General features: G+C 37.1%; 1 protein-coding gene across 1 annotated transcript in view; it reads right to left on the reverse strand.

Moving 5' to 3' along the window:
• The window catches only part of LOC139732332 (ras GTPase-activating-like protein IQGAP1), a 123,236-nt gene that overhangs the window by 71,713 nt on the left and 28,652 nt on the right, over positions 1-22,871 (reverse strand). The window contains exons 4-8 of the mRNA XM_071643198.1: positions 20,761-20,838; positions 14,059-14,135; positions 8,872-8,939; positions 2,645-2,736; positions 219-240 (exon numbers count right to left, since the gene is read on the reverse strand). Coding sequence (XP_071499299.1) covers positions 219-240; positions 2,645-2,736; positions 8,872-8,939; positions 14,059-14,135; positions 20,761-20,838 — 337 coding nt within the window. The remainder of the gene's footprint in view (positions 1-218; positions 241-2,644; positions 2,737-8,871; positions 8,940-14,058; positions 14,136-20,760; positions 20,839-22,871) is intronic.

The raw sequence follows: 22,871 nt of genomic DNA on the forward strand, positions 1-22,871 counted from the left end.
CTACTACTATTATACTGTTACATAATATGAACAATATGAAACTTGAAAACTGCAATCAATCTTTATGTCTTTACTAGTGTAACACAGAATATGTCACACACAAGATCAGATTCTGCTCCCTACCCTGGGGAAGGTAAAAAAAAAAAAAAATTGCTCAAACACTCGAGTGTTGACATTTATCAACGGACAAAGATCGATAGAAAACAGCACTTTCTTACCAGCTGCATCGTCGACTGACAGCTGCATATGAAGAAAAGAACAAAGAGAACAGACAGGGGCAATTATGAGTGATTATGTGTGATATCAAGAGTAGGTTACTGAAATCAATACTGAAGTTCAGACCATGGTACACTGTATACATACACACACACACACACACACACCACACACACACACACACACAAGGATGTGCATTGTGCATGATTTACATTCATGACAGAAATGTCTATATTTGTGCTCCTCATTTATCATCATTACATCTCATTCTCTAAGTGCGTGTGCGAAGATATATATCATCACCGTATGGTCTTTGTGCTCAATTTTACCATTAAATAAGGAAAGAATGTTGTGTCATTTAATAGAATCTCTTTGGCGCATACTTCATTATAACAAAATGCCGGCAAATATAAACTATTTCATGTCCACACTGGCAAGGATTTTCACTGCAGAAGTGCAATGACTAATCTTCATTCTCAACTGTAGCTTCATGATGCCCTGATGAAAATTTAGTTACCTCAAATTACTTTACTACTAATAATTAAACAATAACTGCACATTACTGCATCGTAATTACCTATTAACACATGGATTAACTTATTCATGCCTGAATGACTAAAGAATAAACAAAAAAAGAAAACTGTTTCACACATATTAATACCATACCATAAAGATTACCCTTGGAGAATGAGAACCAAACTGGGCCATGTGAAACCACTTCCTACATGACTGTAAATATTACAATGACCCAATCGTTCTCTAAACAGTCATTAAAACATCCATTGAGCATGGAAGACAGTCATAAACACTACCTAAGTTAAAGGGTAACATTAGGCACAGACTTTGGTTTTGGCTATATGTTGGATACAACACCTATAAACCATAGTTGTGTATTTTCATCGAAAAAATACCCACCAACTCCACAACAGAACATTATTTGTGCAAACTTTGGCCAGATTTATTTTGTAAACAAAACATTATTCATTGGAATTGAACAGACAGTGATAATCTCGCCCCTTCATATAAATGCATACACCGTGGGGGTTGTAACTAGGGGTGCACGGAGTCGTAACCACCCTGGTGCATGCATGCTTTTCTATACCTACTGTATGTGTGTGCATGTTGCCAATGCTCTCTGTTATAGAACCAGAGTACCAAATAATTTAGAAGCAATATAAAAGCATTTAATGTGTATCATTTAAATGCACATAGACGAAAGTTGCGAACAGAGGTTATATACCATTATTATGCCATTAATCATTCTTATCCCTTATCAGAGGATAAGTTATTGATTTCAAAACTTGTTACACACCAATTAATATTTTTGTGAGTCATTAACTTTATTGAATATCAGTAGACTTACTAAATTCACAAGAACACTGTGAAATATACTGTTCATTCGGCAGTCCTGTATAGAGCTCTATAACCCCAGTGCCTGCAGAAGCAGCGTACATCCTGAAGGTTACCTTGGAGCTTGAAGGGAACCCAAACCCAAAGAGCAATGTGGATTAAGTGAAAGCAGCAACATTAGTAGAACACATCAGTGAAAGTTTGAGGAAAATCTGACAATCAATGCAAAAGTTATGAATTTTTAAAGTTTTGGTGCTGGAACCGCTGGATGAGGAGACTACTAAAGGTTATGACGTATGTGTGTACAACAATATAAAGAAAATATAAAGAAAATTCCAGTATCAAGTTGATGGAATGTGTAATTTTCATGAAAAATGATTTTCTTTTTCAAAATTCCCTTTATATTTTCTTTTTATTGTTGTCCACACATGACGCCACAACCTCTAGTAGTCTCCTCATCCAGTGGTTCCAACACCAAAACTTTAAAAATTCAAAACTTTTGCGTCGATTGTCCGATTTTCCTCAAACTTTCACTGATATGTTCTACTAATGTTGCTGCTTTCACTCAATCAACATTGCTCTTTGGGTTTGGGTTTCCTTTAACTACTACCTTTATACACACTAACACCTACTGGTATCTCCCGGACCATGTAATACCACCAACGTAATTAACACAACTTTGGCTTCTTCAATGACGTTTCATGTTTCAATGTGAACAACTGTAAAACCACAAACATCTGCAGTATGAAACTTTTGCATATTGGCGACTGGCATTCAATGCACAGTGTAGATAAAACATTTGCTTACATTTTACTTTCGTAAATCTTGGCTCCTCATGAAATTAAATATATGCAAAAGTTTCCTGCAAATGAACACATCTGGTTTTACCGTATAGCATTTCGGTAGCTTGTTTTCTTGGCAGACATTGAACAGCTACTCATCATCAAGTGGTACGGGAGAACTCTCCAAGAGAGAGAGAGAGAAAGTCGGTTCATTCATTTCTTTACTGTAGTTGTTGTTGTCATTGAGGAGGGTTTAGAATACACTCCAAAGCGACACACTGTTGTATGATACCAACCTCGTTGGCAAGGAGACCGCCTATCTTGTGGAACTGAGGCATCTGAATCCCGTACTTGTCCAGCTCTGACTGCATGGCACTGATCTCTTCCTCTGTGAGACAGACAGACAGACAGACAGACAGACAGAGGGAGAGAAGACAATAAATGTCATAAGACAGGTAGTAGATGATAATATAGATGAAAAAAGAAAGACAGAGAGAACAATGAGAGAGAAAATTGGGGATAGAATAGATAAAAAGAGACATAATACAGTGAGAAGAGGAAAGTGTAGGAAGAATGAAGGATCAACAGAGATACAGCAGTGAAAAAAAAAATTATACAATCAGCAGAGAATGATTGACAAAATACAAGAGAAAGGAGAAAGTAAAGGAGAATGAAAAGAAGGAGACAGGGAGATAGCGAGAGAGAAGGAAAGACAGAAATGGGGGAATATGGGAATAAAAGGATCAGAGAAATGGATAAGATGAATGGATAAAAAATATATATATACAAAAAACAACATATTAGACTATCAGTCTCCTGTGAGGCAATCAAGGAAGTAGATTCAAAGTTTCTACCACACAGCATGCCATGATTGTATCACATAAAAGATATTATATTTATGATAATGATTAATGAACTCTTTAAAAAGCACTCAATCTACCCTGGAAAGATGCTTGTGGTGGTGTGGAAAGTAGAAAATGAACAGGATATGAAACATTTCAACATAGTGTAGGTACTATCATAAACACAGGAAAATACATTAAACAGAATTATTATGAAAAATATGTTTAGATACTATTAATGGAAATTGAAGTGGTGGCTGTTAAGGTTCAATATGAAAACCTCAATATTGCGTGGTCTGCTAAAAAAACAAACAAACAAAACAACTCATCTCCAAACAAAGTTCAGAGAGCGAAACAAGTGGTCTTCATACAACATGAATTTCGTGAATTATCTCTCTGAGGCTTAACACAATCTCCACCCAACTCCCACTTCCTCGGCAGATTACACTTTCAGATGAAGACGACATTGGTGCAACAAGTGCCAAGTCTTTTACAATAGATGGAGCTGCCTTTTGGTTTCACAGTGAAACATGAGAACGTCATGTCCACTGTAGTTTTATACATCTTTGAGTAATTATGACATCACGTGTCATCAGTCACTATATTGGGTTATTTTCTCAGATTTACAGAATGTTTAAAGGTGCATGGTCCCGGTGTTTTAGTCAAATGCGTACGCGGGCCCACGGCGCAAGTTTCCTATAGAGACCTACGCTATCGCCTCCTCTTTGGCGCTTACGCTTTGGCCCACTTCCCCGAGTCCAAAGAAGTCCGATTCACTGTACTCAGTTGTCCGATCACAGTTTGGCTTATGATTCGGCTGAGGGGGAAGACAGCTTTAGCAAACTTCTTTTGTGATGTCATAATAAGAAGCACATATGCACGCACCCTGGCATTACTACAGACTGCGCGATGCGCAGAGAAGACAACGAAGGCAACGTTACTTAGCAACACCTACGCACTTTACTCTTGATGACAGCTCAACTTCGGTAATCTTCGTATCAATGCTAACGGTGATCGGCAGTATCATCAACAGCGCCTTCTACACTACCGGGACTATGACCCTTTAATCAATTCAGATGACTCATCGCATGTTGTTGCCTGGACAAAGCTTACAATTTTCCTTCCTTGACCCTTTATCATAATGATTCCTTTGGAGGAGCTCACATCCATATTGTCATGACTCCAGTTAAAGGCTAATTGTCCTTATTGATCACAGATCCAAATTCACAAGTTTTACACATAAGTGACAAATCTTAAATATATTTTAAATAAAACATAATGACAAGTGCATATACATAAATTAATCTTTTGCAAAATCAATACTGCATCCTCATCTAAAACTGGCACAAAGGTAGGTGAGGGTGTAATTCTTTTTTTCTTTTCTTTTTTTGGTAAAGTTTTATTCTCTAATGATGCACTCTCCATTGGCTGAAAGCTTGCCCTGTGGAGCTAAACCTTCTGATTTGCACAGACATTTGTCAAGTGTCATTTGACAAGAGGATTTCCATGTCAAGAGCATCATCTTGAGTACCGGTAATGATTGTTAAAGTAACCAACAACAGCGTGCATTAATAAGCTAGTAGGGAAACACATTGTTAGGTGTGTAAGATATAATTTGGAAGAAAAAAACAATCTGTACGATGACTGAGCATTACAAGATTTAAAATGCCCCATTAAGTTTTGATAAGAGCTCATTCACAAGATTTTATTAAGTTTTGTAAAAAGAGCTCACTTCAAAAGATTTCCCCCCATTGACAATCACAAACAAAGCCCTGAGTGAGGTAAAAAGGATTCATGGTCAAGTTACAGTTGTATCAAGTATCTAAGAAAATACAACAAAGCAAGCCACAAAGTGAAGACTTCAAGAAGAAGTCATTACTCTTACAAGGGATAAGTGTGTGTTTCTATATAATAACATGTACTAACATACATTGTATGAAACTGATACTTGGTTAGAATTTGGAAAGTTCACACCTTTACTAGTTTCAAATATCCGCTACAGTACTAGTACCACGCAATGTGATTTATGAAGGACAACTGATTATCCAAGCAGAAGAGGAATCCATCTTCTGTAACTTGAGGATTGCCTAAAGTAATTAAATCCGATACTCACAGTGTAGCACCTCCTAATGGGATCTATCATTAAGCTCAAATCATTTCCATCTCTGCTAAGACTAGCATCATTTATGAAACTCTACATTTCTTTTTAACCTCAGGATACCGTATGCTTTGTACCTCAAGTGCATGTTGTCTTAATTTCAAGTTAATGGGAGAGAGAATTTACTCCATGGGATATTGAAACTTCAAAAGTTGTGGAGAAAGAAGGAAAAGTCACTGTGAGAAAGATTCACACAGCTAAATATTCATCATTTCACCTCTCATAGATAAGGATAAGTGGTATGAAACATAATAGGCCTCCAAGCTTTAATTTACAATGTATAAGGACGCATAAAAAAGTTTGTTCTACCCTCTGCTGGGAACAGCATTGTTATGTTGGCACAAAATCACAAACTAAACCAAAACAAAAAACTTTTATTCCTAAGAGGTCTTCACAATTGAGGTCTCTGAGGATATAAATGGAGAAAAAAGAAAGGAAATAAAATCCCATTCTCTTATCTGTGAGCAACATTTCGTATACATCCAGTGCGTGCAGTGAAGCCTGGATACATACATGCTTCTGTTCCAATAAAAAAAAAATTTTACTCTGGCTGTTGGTTCTGAACAGAGTCAAGTTCTCTTCTCAGTTTCTTCTCATCACCTTCATTTCTCCATTTCACTTTCTAGCATTCATAAATCAATCTGATGCAAGTTATAATGCTTAAAGGTCAAGTTCACCTTCATAGACATGTGGATTGAGTGAATTCAGCAATATTGGTAGAACACATCAGTGAGAGTTTGAGAAAAATTGGACAACCCGTTAAAAAGTCATAAATTTTTGAAGTTTCTGCTCAGTCACTGCTGGATGAGAAGACTACTACAGCCTGTGATGTCATATGTGTACAACGATATAAAGAAAACATTTAGAAAATTCAACATATTTTCACTTTTCTCGCATAATAAAAGAAAGCTTGACTTGCCTCTTTCAGAAGGAAGGGGGAATAATATTACCCTTAACATACAATGTACATCAGTGAAAAGTTGAGGAAATGTGCACTTTTTTCAAAAAATAAAGATAAATTGTGAAATTCTCTTTATATTTTCCTTATATCGTTGTATGCACATGACATCACACACTGTGCAGTAGTCTTCTCATCCAGCAGTGACTGTGCAGACACTTTAAAAATTCATAACTTGTGAATGGATTGTCCAATTTTCCCCAAACTTTCATTGATGTTTTCTAATATTAATATTGCTGCATTCACTCGTTCCACATGTATATGAAGGTGAAAGTGTCCTATAAAATGATGTCCCATAGTGTACAGTATTTATAGGATCAATACACCACAACAAAATATACACTATATTTGCCACATGTTGTGTGACACACTTACAAATGTAAATTGTTAAACTTTTCAAAGCTTCATTGAAAGAAATAAAATCCTGTGACATCCATTTTTGTGAATCAAGGGAGAACCAAGAACAGTTACAGAGCGTTGTAGTATCATAAATAGTTTTACAAGAACACAATCATTCCCATTACATCACACGTCATATACTTGCTACAAGTTCATTAAATCCCCTACATGAAGTAATCTTACACATCGTAAGCTCCATCTCAGACATGCTGGTAGACAGTTACATAAAATTTATACTCAAGTACACCAAGCTCCTTTGAACCTTGCACACAATATTACTTGCAGGTATGTGTATTTTCTTGTTTTGATAGCAAAGACCACATGCAGCTTTTGAGGTACATGAATATTTTCTCTGTTCCATAATAAAAAATGAAACACAGTGAGATCTGATAAAGTTCTAATTCCATGCCCATAATCTGCTCACCTATTACTGTATAATTTATATATCAGGTAACAGCCCATATACTTGTTTCACAAAACTAGCCATATAATATGCCATCACTACTCAACTACTATAGGACAATTCATTTGTGTATAAAACACAATTTATTCCAAGGATTATGATATGCACGGCAGACATCTTTATCAGTTTTACTTGAATACCTGCAAAAAGAAACATTTTGGTGTGTATGTCAAACGATTCTTTTGAAATCTGTTCCAGCACCCCTCTTAATCTCTCATTGCATCAAACTTTCTCACGAAACTTCTGTTTTTTAAATGTTATTTTGACTGTCTTTAAATATTCTATACTTTAGTTTGTCATGAGGCACTTTGTAAGTAATATTCCTCGTAAGTTCCATTGAAAACAGGCAATGAACATCAGTCATCACAATCTACAATGTATGGATGGAATCCATCCACAGTTGTATGTTGCAGTAAATCACCTGTATGGCTAATATAAAGTAACATTTCCATACAGATACTCAATCATCTTGCTAGGGCTGTAAGTATGTGTCTTCACTACTGTGGATTTTTGCGAGGGAAAGAAAAATAAACATGTACCAAGCAGACAAACAGAATAATTGGAAGATTTCTTTTGTAGAATTCTCCTTCAGCAGGTGGTCCTTCGTTCTCATTCTTTCCCTTCTTCTTCTCCTCTTCCCTCGCATTACCACTCCCAGTTCCATTGTGTATGTTCCACATCAATGTTGTCCAAAAAAGAAAAGAAAAAAGGGAAAAAAAGTGCACAGCGACCGTTTAGTTTGAAGGAAAGGGATCCTTGGATGAACCAGCAACCCTTCCTTCCCTTGCCAAAATAAAGAGGCCGTATCTCATTATCTCACGAACATTTTGCCTCCACGGGGGAAACATAGTCGGAACAGCCCAACCATCCGGCAGAGTGGCTGGTAAGCAATGAGCTATCTGTGTGTATGTGGCCACCATGCGACTGTCAAAAATCCTGGAAAGCTGCGCTGGTAGATTACAGGTTGATGATGTTGATAGAATGACACACACTGTCTCTGCCAATCTATCTGCATAGGGCCATTCTCATTGCAGGTGAAACCTCGCGATATTAGAAAAATCGCGAAGTTACGGTGAAAGTTGCCTAGCAACTCTCACTAAACCGTCGCCCGAAAAATCGCAAGACGGAGTGCGATTTTTCTAACTTCGAGCGAAACTTCGCAAGGAGTTTTCCAATGAGAACGCATGCAGCAGAAATGTCGCGATATTACTCACGTGACTTCAGTATCCGCTTGACCCCAAACAAAGGCCGAGCGCGCGACTGGATTAAACTGGGCATGCTCAGTACTTCATGAAAGATCGCGATTGTTGGCACCGGAGCTAACTTCGCGATGTTTACCTGCCAAGGTGGACACAAAGGTAAAACATCGCGAGTTTTCATATCGCGATTTTTTGCAATGAGAATGGCCCTCATGTTTTGACTTTGCAAACAAAACAGTCTCCACTGTCAAGAGAATTGAATGTGGCCTTGACACCTACAGGCAGCTTTAATAGTGTTCACTACATGGTACATTTGAGGTAAATCTCAATTTTGAATTAAAAAAAAAAACCACATCAGTTTTATATGTATAATGTTTAGATGAAAATATCAGAGAATTGTTTTCTTTTTCTTTTTCTTTTTTTTTTGGTGGTGGTGGTTCCTGATCAATGCTTTGTGTTTTAACCATTAAATATTTTGTGCAGTTTAAAGTTGAGATTTCTTACCTGTAAAGTCCACTTTGCCATAGAGATCTTGTATCTGAGGAGCTATGCCCAATTTGAAGAGGTATAAACTAGGAGAAAGAAGACACAAGGGTTGATGAGTTTCATTGATATTAAAAGGTATCACACACACAAGTACCCCTCTCCCCATGAAGAGGAAGGAAAAAGTCCTACCCCCCCCCCCCCTTTAAGAGGTTCAAGGAAAAAGTCTTACCTTGCATCCTTGACACACAAACCATATTCATGGTACAGAAAAAAAAATCCATTTATTGGTATCACATATCCGTACAATCCTGTGACACAATAAAGAAATAAACATGAGAAACCGTAACAATAAAATGTTGTGATGATGCATAGGCATGACATCATTACAGTGGTTACTATAAATAGAACAGCCCGCCTCCAAAAACATTCTGTAAAAAGTTGTTACAAGCAGTGAAGATAAAGCAGGGATCAGGTTTCACCGATGATAATTTCTTGCTTTGATTTGATAGCAGTAAAATCACTGGGCTGGATTAGAAGGAAGTCTTATTCTCACTGGATCATACAGTTAACCTGCCATCTCAAAATGATGAAAGAGAAGACATTTTCATGTCCTAACAGCACTATTTAGTAAATCTTTTTGATATGCAACAGAAAGTAACCTGATTTGTATTTATACAGGTAGGTTGTCTTGTGCACATTATGCCCAAATTTCCTTTGGGCAGAACCTAGCAAATTATGTGGTGTTCTGCCTATCTGCGTGTGTGTTGTTCATATACGGTTGGTCCATTTAATCTTGAAAGGAGAAAGAACCTATTCAACCCAGTGAGGATGGGCTGTTTTGCTACAACACGCATTTCCCTCAGACACTTGCCCGAGTATACTCAGTCCTCAATGGGTTTGTTAAGATGGATTCTGTTGAAATGAATTTAAGAAACTGGAATAAATTAAAAATTCTGGCTTGAGGATCTATTTCCACATCATTAGTGAAGAGACCACACATGCAAAATGTTTGGATAGCAAGTACATGTACCTGTAGTGGTGATGAAATAGAGTTTCACTTTCAGTGTCTTATAACTTGAATGTCACCTAATTTACACATTTGGCTCACATTACCAAAACACTTCACGGCGAATGACGCAGTACTGGTTTTAAGTTCTCATCATCATGAAGAGTCAAATCATCGAAGAGTAGATTGTTTTTCACAAGAGGTGTGAAACTAAAGCAACATTATCATTACATTCATATTGCAGTAGTCATGGAGAAAGTTAAGAACATGTTTTGCATACTTGGAAGTCAAGGGGTCGATGAATATTACATTCCCTGGGAACTCCATAATCTACTGTCTGAGATGCTAGACTGTATAACAGTGTAACAAAGAGAACTCTGCATCTAAAGAAGAGAGTTTAACAAATGTCATAGCTCTCAATCTTACTAGCATTTCACCTTTACACTGCATTTTAAGTATCATATGTTTTTGATGAGAGGTTTGCTTATGTTAAAATAGTAAATCTTACAAAAACAAACCAACAAACAAACAAACAAACCTGACAAGTGTTTGCATCAGCAGACCTGTTTTACTCTAAAATCAATCTAAACCTGATATATAATGTCTGCACACTAGTGAAATTTGATAGGCAAAAAAAAGAAGAAAAAAAAAAAGGTGACACAACTTGAGAGTGTCAATCATGGTAAACTCAGGTTTTTAGTGCTCAGTAAATGCTTTAACCTATTTGTGCATGCAGATTCTCTTCTCAGTGCTTTCCTACCCCTTTAAAGGGTGTGTACAGTTCTGGTTGAGGTGAGGATTTAGCTTACAATGTTTTGCGAGATATTCAGAAATCACTCTATGAGATGTCAAAGACCATGCAATTCTAAGGGGTATCAAAAGTTTATTTGATGAAAATCGGTTTTGAAATGGCTGAGATATCCAAAAACAAGGTGAAACAAAGAGATCCTAATAAAAGGCGTGGCCTGTCGCCTTTATTATTATCACTTATTTTGATATCTCAGCAACTTGAAACCAATTTTCATCAAATAAACGTTGAATCCATCTTAAATTTACATGCTCTTTCATATTTCATAAGCGGTTTCTCATTATCTCATTTAGGAATGTTCAAAACATGAATCCCCACCTCAACCAGTACTGTACAGTCCCTTTAATAATGTCCACAGATGACGGCCATCAACAAGATAATAGAGCTTGTAACCTATAAGTATTCATAGGGTCTCACAGCTGGAACTCATTCATTCCCGCCTCCCTAAACCAATAAATGTTCCAAATTGTCAAAATGCACATTTCATTAGCTAACTGGTATGAGGTAATCTAATGTAGCCCTTATTCCTGTCTGATCCTCCTGCCTCAAATGAAGCTAACTGGACTACACAGAGAGGAGTAAATGAGTACACGGAAGGACAGTTTAAAGGCATGTTCATCAGAGTTGGAGTAGGCAGGCCCTAAAATCATCAATTTCTCACCCGAGGTTCATGGGTGATGATGCCAAATCAACGCAGGGTGTGTGCATTAAAGGGAAATTCTAGATCAGTTAGCATTTAGTTTAAAAGAGAAAAGTACACCTTGATATGCATAACTGCAGATTTGATCAAAGTCAGATAAAAAATTTGGGACATTACTGCCAGTTTTCGTACACGATCAATGGAATATTGTGAGGTGATGATATCATCAGCTCACTCATTTCATATTCATATTGACTTTTCAGAATTGTTTTGAGAAAATCAACAAAACTTCAACATGTCTTTGTGATAAAATTTTCACTCTTGTGCTTATAAAATTGTACCCTCAGACTAATTCTTAACTGGTCCAGAGCACCCCCTTAAGCTATAGCTCACAGTTCTAAGAGACCAAGCAGTGAGACAGACATGAAAATATTCTGTGAATTGGCTCCAGTATTCTTTCCAAAAATGCTTTGGTCACTGTTCTCTGTCCGTATTGATATTAAAACATTCTATGACCATGAGAAAATGAACCAGTTTCATGATAAATCATGTTATCTATACAACATGAGGCGCCTTCTTCGTGAGCGACCTCCAATATTGCCTGTAAAGAGACTCATCTTTGCAAGATATTGTTTTGAATAATCAATATATTTTCCCATCCGAGACCATTACGATGATTTACAATTGGGAGCAACGACCTTTAAGCCCCTACTGTAGTCCAAGATGTCCCTCCAAAGATGCGCATGACATGCATTAATGAGCAAATTGTGGTGCCAATACTCGACGGCAGCTGTTGAATGTACTACAGGAAATTGGTAATCCAAGCGCAATCCCAGAATGCACTGCTGTCCCCGCTCCTGGTGCCGAGACCCAGATTGGGCTGCCGATGAGTAAGCCATTATCTCTTCGAATGGGGCAGGGGGAGCCGTCTTGATACAAAGGATCACTGGCTTCAACGGGGATGACTTACAGAGACTACCGCCCAAATGACTTCAGTTCATTAAAGGGAGCAACCCCTCTTTTGTAATTAACCAACTTCATTTAAAAACAAATGAATAGAATACTACCCTGCTGGCTCTAGTATGGGTTTGGGATTCAAGGAGTTGTCTCTCCCATTAGGCTAGCTAGTATACTATACATTAGTGTCAAGACCAAAAGGTGAGGACAATTGTATGTGTGTGTGAGTGTATGAGTGTGTGTATAATATGCAAGCAGATACACCACCCACTATTTCTTTCCTTGGCTTCATATCAATGTAATTCAGGGTTCATTATTTAGTACCCTTCGTGTTGTCCCCACGTGTCATTTTCATCCTCGAAACACAGTATCCACCTCCCTGCTGGGCAAATTGTAGTGAATTTTGCTTATTTATAATTTGGTGGATGGAGTTATTTTCAAAAAATAAATAGTACCTCCACAAGTATTTTTATGATCCCTAAAAGTAGCATGAAGCTCATGGAAATTTCAGCACCATAAAATGTAAGTTGTGTAGTAAATAGATATCTGACTTCGAGTCAAGCCACTAGAAAGCAATGTACCCGTACACTGTGGGCAATAAATGATATGTGTCAGATGTCAACGGTGATCCTACATGTACATGCATGTAACCGTGCCGCTGCAACCATCATCTCTTTCGTGGAAATAATTCATGCATGCCTGCCGGCCAGGGTAAGCAAACGACCTGTTGTGCAATCATGCAGTTTCTATGCTACGCAACAGTAGAGTGATTTTGTTTTCAGTGTACTTAAGATTTCATGCATGCTTCCTGTGTATTTGCTTCATGACAACCCCTTGACTGGCGGTACACTGTCCCAAAATTGGCAAAGGATGGCCATACGAATATGGAATTTTCAATTCACGTGAAGTTGAACGCGAACCTGCTTAAAAGCTGATCAATGGCGAAAGCAAGTCGACCTTTTGTTAGCAGTTTGAAAAACCCCATTGGCGGTTATACTACGGCTTAAAGATACCCTCACAAATAAGCCGATATTTAGGCGAAAGGTACTAGTCACTCTGAATGCCTTTTGTATCGTACAATGGGTTTATCAGCAATATTATGACACTTTCAGTATATTTACATTATACTGAAGTATTTGCATATTTTCTTTCCAATAAAACTTGCCTTTTTTTTTTAAAGGAATAGATCTAGCGGAGGTAGTCCCAAGCTAGCCACAGACATTATCAGTCCCAGCTACAAATCCTGCCGAAAGCTTTGAATTTTTTTGGTGAATTAAAAATCTTGGCATGTTTCCTCTTGACAGCCTAGCCAACAACTATCTTTTTACCCATTTCACACAATTACAGTCCCTTTATCTATACCATTACAATGCAAATCGCATGCATTAGCTGTTGCTCTGCCAGGCATGCCTTGAACAAGCTTTGAGGCTGTCAAGGTTAACCATTGTACCAGAAGTATCATACTCCGATTTCGTTGAATTGAGATTTCATTGCATAATGAAAGTGATACTCCTTCGTATACAAAATATTATAATCAGATTTAAAAAAAAATCCCATTGCGTATTTCCTCCTTGTTTTCTTTTGCTTTCATATTCATCTTATCCTTGTTCTTAATATCTTTCTACTTTCTACTTTCTTGCGCTTTATAAGAGTCTCACTATTATTATTATTATCATTATCATTACTTTCATTTCACTGTTACCATTTTGATTATTAACCTACCTATTTACTTATATATATGTATATTTTTTTGAGGTTGCTTTGACTGCAAAGGAAAAGGCCCTGGTCACTCACCTGAGCGCATGAAGACAGTAGACCGTTCTGGGAATGTTTTTCCTGTCGTACACATCTGTCGTTTCAGGGTAGAAAATCTGTATGTGGGGGAGAAAATTGATGATAGAAGAGAAAAATACACAGTAACTCGGAGGTAATCAATTTTGCAACCTCACTGCTAATTGTTGCAGATAACACACAGAATTATATTCACGTGATTTACAGATAAAAACATACAGTAATAAAAAATAATGACATACAACTTTTGTAGCAGCCAACAGGCTGAGCTGCCGTTCACTTTATAATGAAGTAAAATTACACTCTAAAATTTGGAATCTGTGTACATCAAATTAGAAACCGTAACAGAACATAAAAAAGCATGATATATGCCATATTTACAAGCTAAATCTAAATTAAAAATATTGAAAAGTACTGTTCGTGATTTTGGAAGTAGAATAAACAATAGCTCAATGATACAATACCACTTCAAATGTAACCTTCGACTTCACTATACTTAAAAGTCTCTCTAAAAATTCCTGTTACAAACAATAAAAAACAAAGTTTTATTAAAAAAAAGCAGGTCCTCACCAACCTCCAAAGGGTACAGTGATTCAATTTCCTAAAATGTGGCAGGGGAAAAAAAGACTTTGATTTTCCATACATTTTCAGTGAAAAAGTTCATACATAATATCTAATACACTTCTTATGTGGTTACTTGCTTTGATTAAATCATTGTCACAAATCATTCCTGTCATTTCTATTCAGTGTATCAGTTACTTCATAGTACAATGTATGTTGATTTTGTAGATTTCTAAACTTGTGTGTCAAGAGTGTCTTCTTCAGCAGATACTTGTGCTGTATGAATTGTGTACATCATTATCATTACTATCATACAAATGTACCTATTATAATCAAATTATCCTCATTACTTGTACGATCACAATATCTCGGAAGACAAGTTGTTTTCTTAATTTTGTTATATTACTTTCCAATAGTTCCTATGGAATTTGAGTACTAGCATCATCTATTCAAGCAAATTACTGACTTCAATTTCTTCTTATTACCATAAGCCTTATGATGTAGAGTCAATATTTTGAATGAGATGAAGAGGAATTCAATTAAAATTTCTAGTTTTTTTCCTCCTTCTCTCTCTCTCTTTTATTATGATTATTATTATTTTGGAGAAGGGGTGGGGTCTTTGGCACAGGAGTACTACCAAGCATGCAGGCAAATTATCAGTGCAGGCTAATTTGATACATGTTAGCATGCTGCAAAGTGCACACTTCATTTCTGATCATGAACAAAATGTCCAGAGTCATTTATCTCATAAACAATTGACTTCATATCACGAAAATTACAGCCCTGTGTAGAAAATTATTAACCGACTGCCGCTGCAAACTCCGCACCCCTCCCCCCTCCACTGACGCAAAGTGTTACCATGACACCATATGGTTAGTTTCAACCTTTAATCCTCATCTAGATGTACATATAGATGCCTTAGTTCAGACAACTTAAAATTGATTACTAATTCTCGCTTGTATAGATGCACATTACTGCAACACAAATACAGGCAGGATAGACGTATACTTGGGCTCGGCCAACGCAATAACAACCTGTGTCATATCCTAGTAGATAAGGATTATCAGTTGTACTTTTTGAAGTTGAAGTTGAAGTCTTTTTAAATTAAAGTAGAACATACCTGTCCCATGCATGATACAGACATGTTGAAGAGCTACACAATCTACATACTTGTATGTGTAGAGGCCTAAATACAGTCAGTGAAAATCTGAAAAACATTTTAGTTACGTACACTTTACACAATTTAAGACAAGAGACACTACACACAATTTTTGTGAAATGTTTTGCTATAAAAACAGCTTTGGATAAAAACCCGCTATCAAGTTACTGGCAAAACTGTTCTTCTGGGATAAAAAAAAAAACCAACAACAGTAACATACAACAAGCACTGTATCCATGCTAAATTCATGGACTTCAGATTTTAATTTCAGTTGCTGCTCTACAAACTCAAGAATACTATGGATTTGGTAGATGAAATTATCCAGAGAAAGATTTAGCCAAATTTTCTCAAAACATACACTGCACACCAGAAATTTTACCAATGGGCATTAATATGTATTTAATCGCCTAGAACAAATTCTATACTTTGAAATATATTCAAGAATTGTATGTGAGGGAGGGGAAGGGGGAGGGAATCTACCTTTAATAGGGAAATGACCTAGAATCCTAACATTTGCTCAGTTTACTGCAAATCAACACTAGTCCACAGAATGTGGACAACCTAATTAAGATACTGCTCTAGCAAGCTGTCAGACGTACAATGCATGCACCAGCACGGTCATATGGTATCTACATTAGACGTGAACCGAGTGGGTCTGGGAGACCGCTTTGCAAGATTTCTTTTCTTATCCGTACTCCGCTTGCCTTTATCATTAGTCGGTAGTCTATGGTGGCAGATGGCTTAGTCATATAGCTTAATACAACTTGACAAACGAACAGAAGCCAAAACACATATACATGCCATGCCTCCCTAAACTGTCACCTTGGCTTTTCAGTGTTTGTTGATGTTGACACTGATGCCGACTATGATGTCGTTTATTGCTTTTCTGATGAAGGAGGCATTTTGTGTGCTAAACCAGAGCTGCCCTCAGTTATTCGAAGTGACAAAAAGGTAGTTATGTGATAATTGCAATTACAAGGCATTCTTGTATACTACAACAATGTGGAAGTATGTAGAATTATACAAGTAAAGAGAGATAGGCAAAAAAGATGAGTATGTAACATGTGGCGAGTGTGTATACACTAGAGTTGAATGTGTCATCCTTGATTTTAAGCAAAAAAAAAAAAAAAAGCAAAAACAGGCAGTTCTTTGCAACAGGAAATCTCATTTTACACACAGATAACTTGTCGTTATGCCAAATAACTGCTGTTTGCAGTGACTGTTTCACAATTTTCAGAAAAGTGGTCATAAAAAGAAAATAAAAATTATCACTAGCAGGAATGTGTGGGTTGGTGACAGTATTTGTTTCAAAGTATTTGATAACATAATTCTCATTTAGGGTGGGTGCTGGTAATGTGATAACTTTCATGTCCTGATGGCATATAGTTTGATGCTGAACAGATATATTCAATACAAGGTTCAACATTAGAGATGGCTTGGTGGCCTGGAGCCACTATTTACAGGGTGTTCAGACGCAAAAAAATTTATACTAAAACGGTACAGCTACATGTACACCAAAACGGTATAGCTATACGATACATCTGAATGCTGACTAACAAAACAATGTATAGCGAAACGACGTTCACAGCATCGTTTCGAACTAGAACTCGATAACAAATCAGCATTCCATCGTGTCCGTTGTGCATCTGAACGTATGGCAACCATAGAACGGTATAACTGGGCGGGGCTTAATGGGAGCGCGCACGAAAGGTGACCTTATACCTGTCACTCATGACCATAACAACATGCGCAGTGAGAAACTGCAACACCTATACAACGTTTTCCGGAATGGTCGAAATTAGCGTCTGAACGATCTGTCGGCAATACGATGATTCTTTATACGTCGCTTCTTTATCGAGTTTTGGTATACTGTATACGCTATAATTTTCGCGTACATAAATTTTCGCGAATTGCCGCTGTCACACATTTTCGCGAGTGGTTAAATTCGCGATTGGGGGACCAGAGAAAATATGAAGTGGCAAAGAAAGTGTGAATTTTCAACTTACTAGCAAATAAGAATGATACTAGTTATACACTGCATGAAAAAAAAAACTTACCAAACTCTGCTAACTAGTAAGTTAGAATTCAACATTTTTGAAGTGGTTAAGTCCATCGCGCTAGATTTCTGACGAGTGGTCCCCTTGCGATAATGGATTGGCTCTCTACAGTATTCGTAAGTAGACGTGGACGTGCTATATGTACGTAAACAAGCTCAGCCAGTACAGTATATGGTCTGTTCGGTAAGCCATGACATGGTACTGTATACTACTAGTACGGTACTGAAATTTTCGTATCATCAAGGCAAGGGATTCATTTTGGAAGGTAATATTTTCGCGTGTTGTTAAATTCGCGAATAGCTCCCGACTCGCGAAATTCGCGAAAATAAAACCCCCGCGAAATATATAGCGTATACAGTAAACTGGCTTGCGTCTGAACGGGGGGTATGTTGCTGCCAGGCCACCAATTCTCCAAAAAAGATATCTTTCGGTGGCCTGATAGGGCAAAGATTCAATATGGATTGGCATGTTTTGTTTTATTTCAGGCCAATATATTCATTTTTCTGACCACCAAAATTTCAAATCTAAAGATTTTACTTGCCCTGAACAGGACACCAGAGATAACAGTTAGCGTTGAGCCCTGATATGTGTATATGAATATATGTATTAATATACATATTGCGCCAGGAAGCAAAATGCTGCAACGGCTTCTCAACGAAAATAAGATAAAAAGGAGCAAGATAAACAGGTCATTTTACCATGTGATTAAGGTGGACGTGCATTCACAATATTTTTTGAAACAAGGACAAAAGCTGTAACGTGAGATGGACTAAACAGGATATGCTGGTAAAGAAGAAGAAAAAAAAAAAGGAGAGCAGAAAGATCGGAAGATTAACTTGTTTGCCTCGAGTCTTTGTGGTTAGACATCACCAGCACACTTTCCTGTTTAGTGGCTGCCATGTTAAAAAAAAAATACTCAGCTCACCTTCCATTGTGAGTTCCATTGAACACAAATGAGCCTTGGAAATGATATCATACAGAATGGCAATGAAATTTGGAGGGGAGGAACGCGCAAAAATGCAGCCAAATCGCCATCACCAATTGGATATTAATTCAGTGATCAATGTCACTAACATGTTAGAAACAATGCAGATCATATCCTTGTCAAATTATCATATAAAATTTTAAGGCAATTTATGCTTAAAGAAAACACATGTTTTCTGTTTTTTGGCCTCAGCTGTCAACTTAAGATACATGTACTCTGTTAAAGAAATCGATGTTGTCAACTAATACATGAAACTCTAATGTCTCATCGAGAAGCACACAACACATCCACTCCAAAAATATTACCAGATGAAATAAAATGAAGACAAAATCTGTTACTCCAAATCACTTTCCTGGTGTATAGTCTATTTCACTTGTTTGTGTGTTTTTTGCTCTTTTTTTGAGGGGGGGGGGGGATAAACCTAGTCTCAAGACAAGAATTTACCATATTCATAATATGAATCTATACTGATGCTATGAAGTAAACCATTGTTGAATGTTTATGACCCCTACTTGCAAACATCAAATGTATGCTTAATACAGTTCATTGATCAATGTGTCATTCATTTTCATACAATCTAAAAGCAAATACACATTGTCAAATAATATGTAACTGAATGACATACGGTAGTAATTGACAAATCACCCAGCTGTGAGCCAACTTTGATCCTTCAAAGTTTTCAGATCAAGAAAATCAAACAAGAATGATGCTTTGCAGACGGAAGGGACAAGAAAAAATTGGAGAGAATTGACACACCCTTGAGCTATAAGAAGAGTGACTCAGAGACTGGACTATGTACTGTATGTGCTGCTCAATTTTCATTTATCTCTTCCTTTAGTGCTCACAGTGTATTTTTTTTTCTCATACCAGATACAGACCAGGATAACACATGAACTATCCATGCATCTGAAAATTATGCTGAATCATTAATGAGCTAGATTTTCCATGTGTAATGAACCGCTGACAAAATTTTCTCACATCCAACCATGCCACGCGAAATGCTTGGCCGAACTGCTCCCAAGCAGTAAAGGTTTGACGCCCCTCTCGCAGTATTGAGCGAGGCAATACGCAGACCGTACTAGTCACAATCATCAACCGTCGCACCTCATCACACACCATCACCAGCCTGGGAAATGGTGCTGGTATCCTGGGGGTTTGCTCGCCTCTCTCACGAAAGACATCGATGTCAAATAACGCAATGACGCCAACCAAATATCAGTCATGATATCAGTCAACTTATCTGATACACTTGCATTTGTAATCAAATGTTAATGAAATATCTAGCACTTATGAGGGGCTTTTTTAATATAACTTGGTTTCTCAAGAATGAAAAAAATAATGTATTGAACTAAAATAATAAATATTCCCTTTTCCAATCATCACAAACCCATGTTGATTTTCAGTCTTTCTGTCAAATTTACAAACTGCCATAAATGTCAACTATAAAAAATACTGCAAAATCAGAAATTTGGGGTGCATTTTAATTTTCCAAATTTTGTGATAACAAAGATGAGTGAAATTAAAAATGCATGCGAAAATTATTGCCTACACTCTATGCATTGAATGCCAGTGACATTTCATGAAAATTTCATGCCATGTAAAAAGGCCGTTGCCTCAATAGGCGTTTTCACATCAGCCCGATGTTTCGAAATAGCGCGCTATTTTCTGACTTGGGAAATAAAAAAATATCTCGAGCTTGGATTTTTATCGGGCTGATGTGAAAACGCCTAATTTGCAAAAACTTCAAGCTGCAAATATCATTAATTCTACAATATAATTTTTTATTTTTCCACAAACCACCTACATATCGTGCAGATTAGGATTATTAAATGCTTGTATCCATCTTAGCCACGTTTCAGTGGCCCAGTAATTTCATTTGTTCAACCATATTTTGAAATGACCAGATGGTCTAATACCAACAAGGGTACAGTAGGAGTAATTACCTTGGGAAAGCCAACCACTTCCATGGCTCTGATCCACTGCACGGTGTTGTCAGTGTGTCTGAAATGGAGGCCCTTTTCCTGTTAGAAAGAAATAAACAGTGAAAAAAAAATCCTTGTTAATAACAGATCAAACAAATTTGGATTAAAGGGGGAATTCACAACCTATTGGAGTTTGTTGGCAATATTACTCTTTGAGTTGTGAGAACTGAACAAATCCTGTTCTTAACTGCTGATGCCAGGATTTTAGCATATCTTACATCATGGAAATGGCAAATAAAAAGAGATCCAAGGAATCGTACCTTCCGTGAAAGTTAGTTGTTTAAAGGTACCAACGAAGGTAGAGGTTTGTTGAAGATATCTGATGATTGGCCATTTTCCATATGAAAAACAGAGACACTTGTGTGATAGCGATTTTACGACAAATTTGTTGGCTCAGAACAATATCCCATCTGACCTTTCATACGCGTACCTCAGCAAATTTTATGGTACATATTTCCTCCTTTCTTTATGCATGTGCTACTTAACTTTGGGACATTCCAAAAGAATGCAGATCATTTGAAACCATAACCTTTACTGTGATGGGATTAGTGTTAAATTAATGAGCTAAAAGGCCTAATTCACATACAATTACATTTGTGTATAATGGCAAAAAGTGAAATTTGGATTAGAATTCAAATACAGCAGTTTCAACTTACATCAAAATGTAGTGAAAAACCTCACTAAGAGCTGGTTTTGAACTGTGGTATGAACACTGAAAATTTTTGCACACATTCAGTCACAGATACAGCACTTCTCAAGAATGGGTACCCTGGCTGTCACAGGAATGCATGTTCATTGACCTGACCTGACCTGACCCGACTTGACCCCCTATTTTCAATACCTGGTGATCATACTGGTGTAATACTGTTTCATTTCATTTCATTTCATATCATTTCATTTATTAATTTGACTCCAGTAAAGTACTGTATATCATATTACAAATATTCAAAGAAAATCCTCATTCTTTGTAACATATGATTCAACTTTCATTATGAATCACAGTTTTTCACTTACATTCAAATGAGAAAAAAAAAACAGTTTGGATCATAATCCAAATAGCAATGTAACAATGAATTCTCATCTATACCTCACTTTTGTGTTATAAGGTCATATGTTCTTGAATGTGCTATGGGGGATTAAAACTTAACAAGTTAAAGCCACTTGTGTCCAACATCACAATTCAAATCGCGATCCAAATCTCATTCCTTCTACTGTTAGAACATGTCTATTATCTGATTCTACAACACAGTTGTTACTGTATTTAGCAAGTCTAATTTTTCATGAATCAGGACTTCCCGAAAATTTGGCGTAAGGTTAAATCCGTGATCATGGAGCACCGTACTGAAGGGGAAAATGTGTGTTGTGCATGTCACATTCATATCGGGATTGGAGTTAATATTTTCATGTTTTTTTTTGTTTGTTTTTTTATTTGCGAATAGTACCGGATTCATGAAATTGCGAAAATAAATACCTTGCAAAATATTTGGCATATCAGAAGTCTACTATGTACACAGTACTCTCACGAAATTTAGTGGCAAGTTGCAAGAATGTTCTCAATTCTATAGCGACACACATGATATTTCCTAAGAACAGCTGGAGCAACCTGTTGACATTAGCCCTTCTTCCTTTTGCAAGCAAGCTTTGTTTCTATAACTTTGGTGTAAATATGTTTTGATCATACTGTATCATATACATACGCACAGTGTACATATGCCTTCATAAGGCAACATTAAACACAGTACACAGTTGGTCAGACTGGTTCCAAGAATCAAACACGCCCACACACACACACACACACACACACACACACACACACACACACACACACACATACACAAAGCAAAACAATGCACAACTTTATGCAGACCCGTGGAGGATCCAACCGGCCTGAGAAAAAGCTGGTATTCTCTTCTTCACCCATACCAGGTACCAAACAATAGACCCGAGGGCAAGGCTAGGAGTCACGTATATCTTGTTTTTCTCCCTATCTGGTTGTCTGTCACACACATTGGGTATATATACGTGTATAGACTCTGCATACAATGTGTGTTGGGAGTGAATTTCAGAGGGCT

This window comes from Diadema antillarum, unplaced genomic scaffold (assembly GCF_040938485.1).
Source record: "Diadema antillarum isolate AM-2024a unplaced genomic scaffold, OU_Dant_1.0 seq00000413_RagTag, whole genome shotgun sequence".
Lineage (NCBI taxonomy): Eukaryota > Metazoa > Echinodermata > Echinoidea > Diadematoida > Diadematidae > Diadema > Diadema antillarum.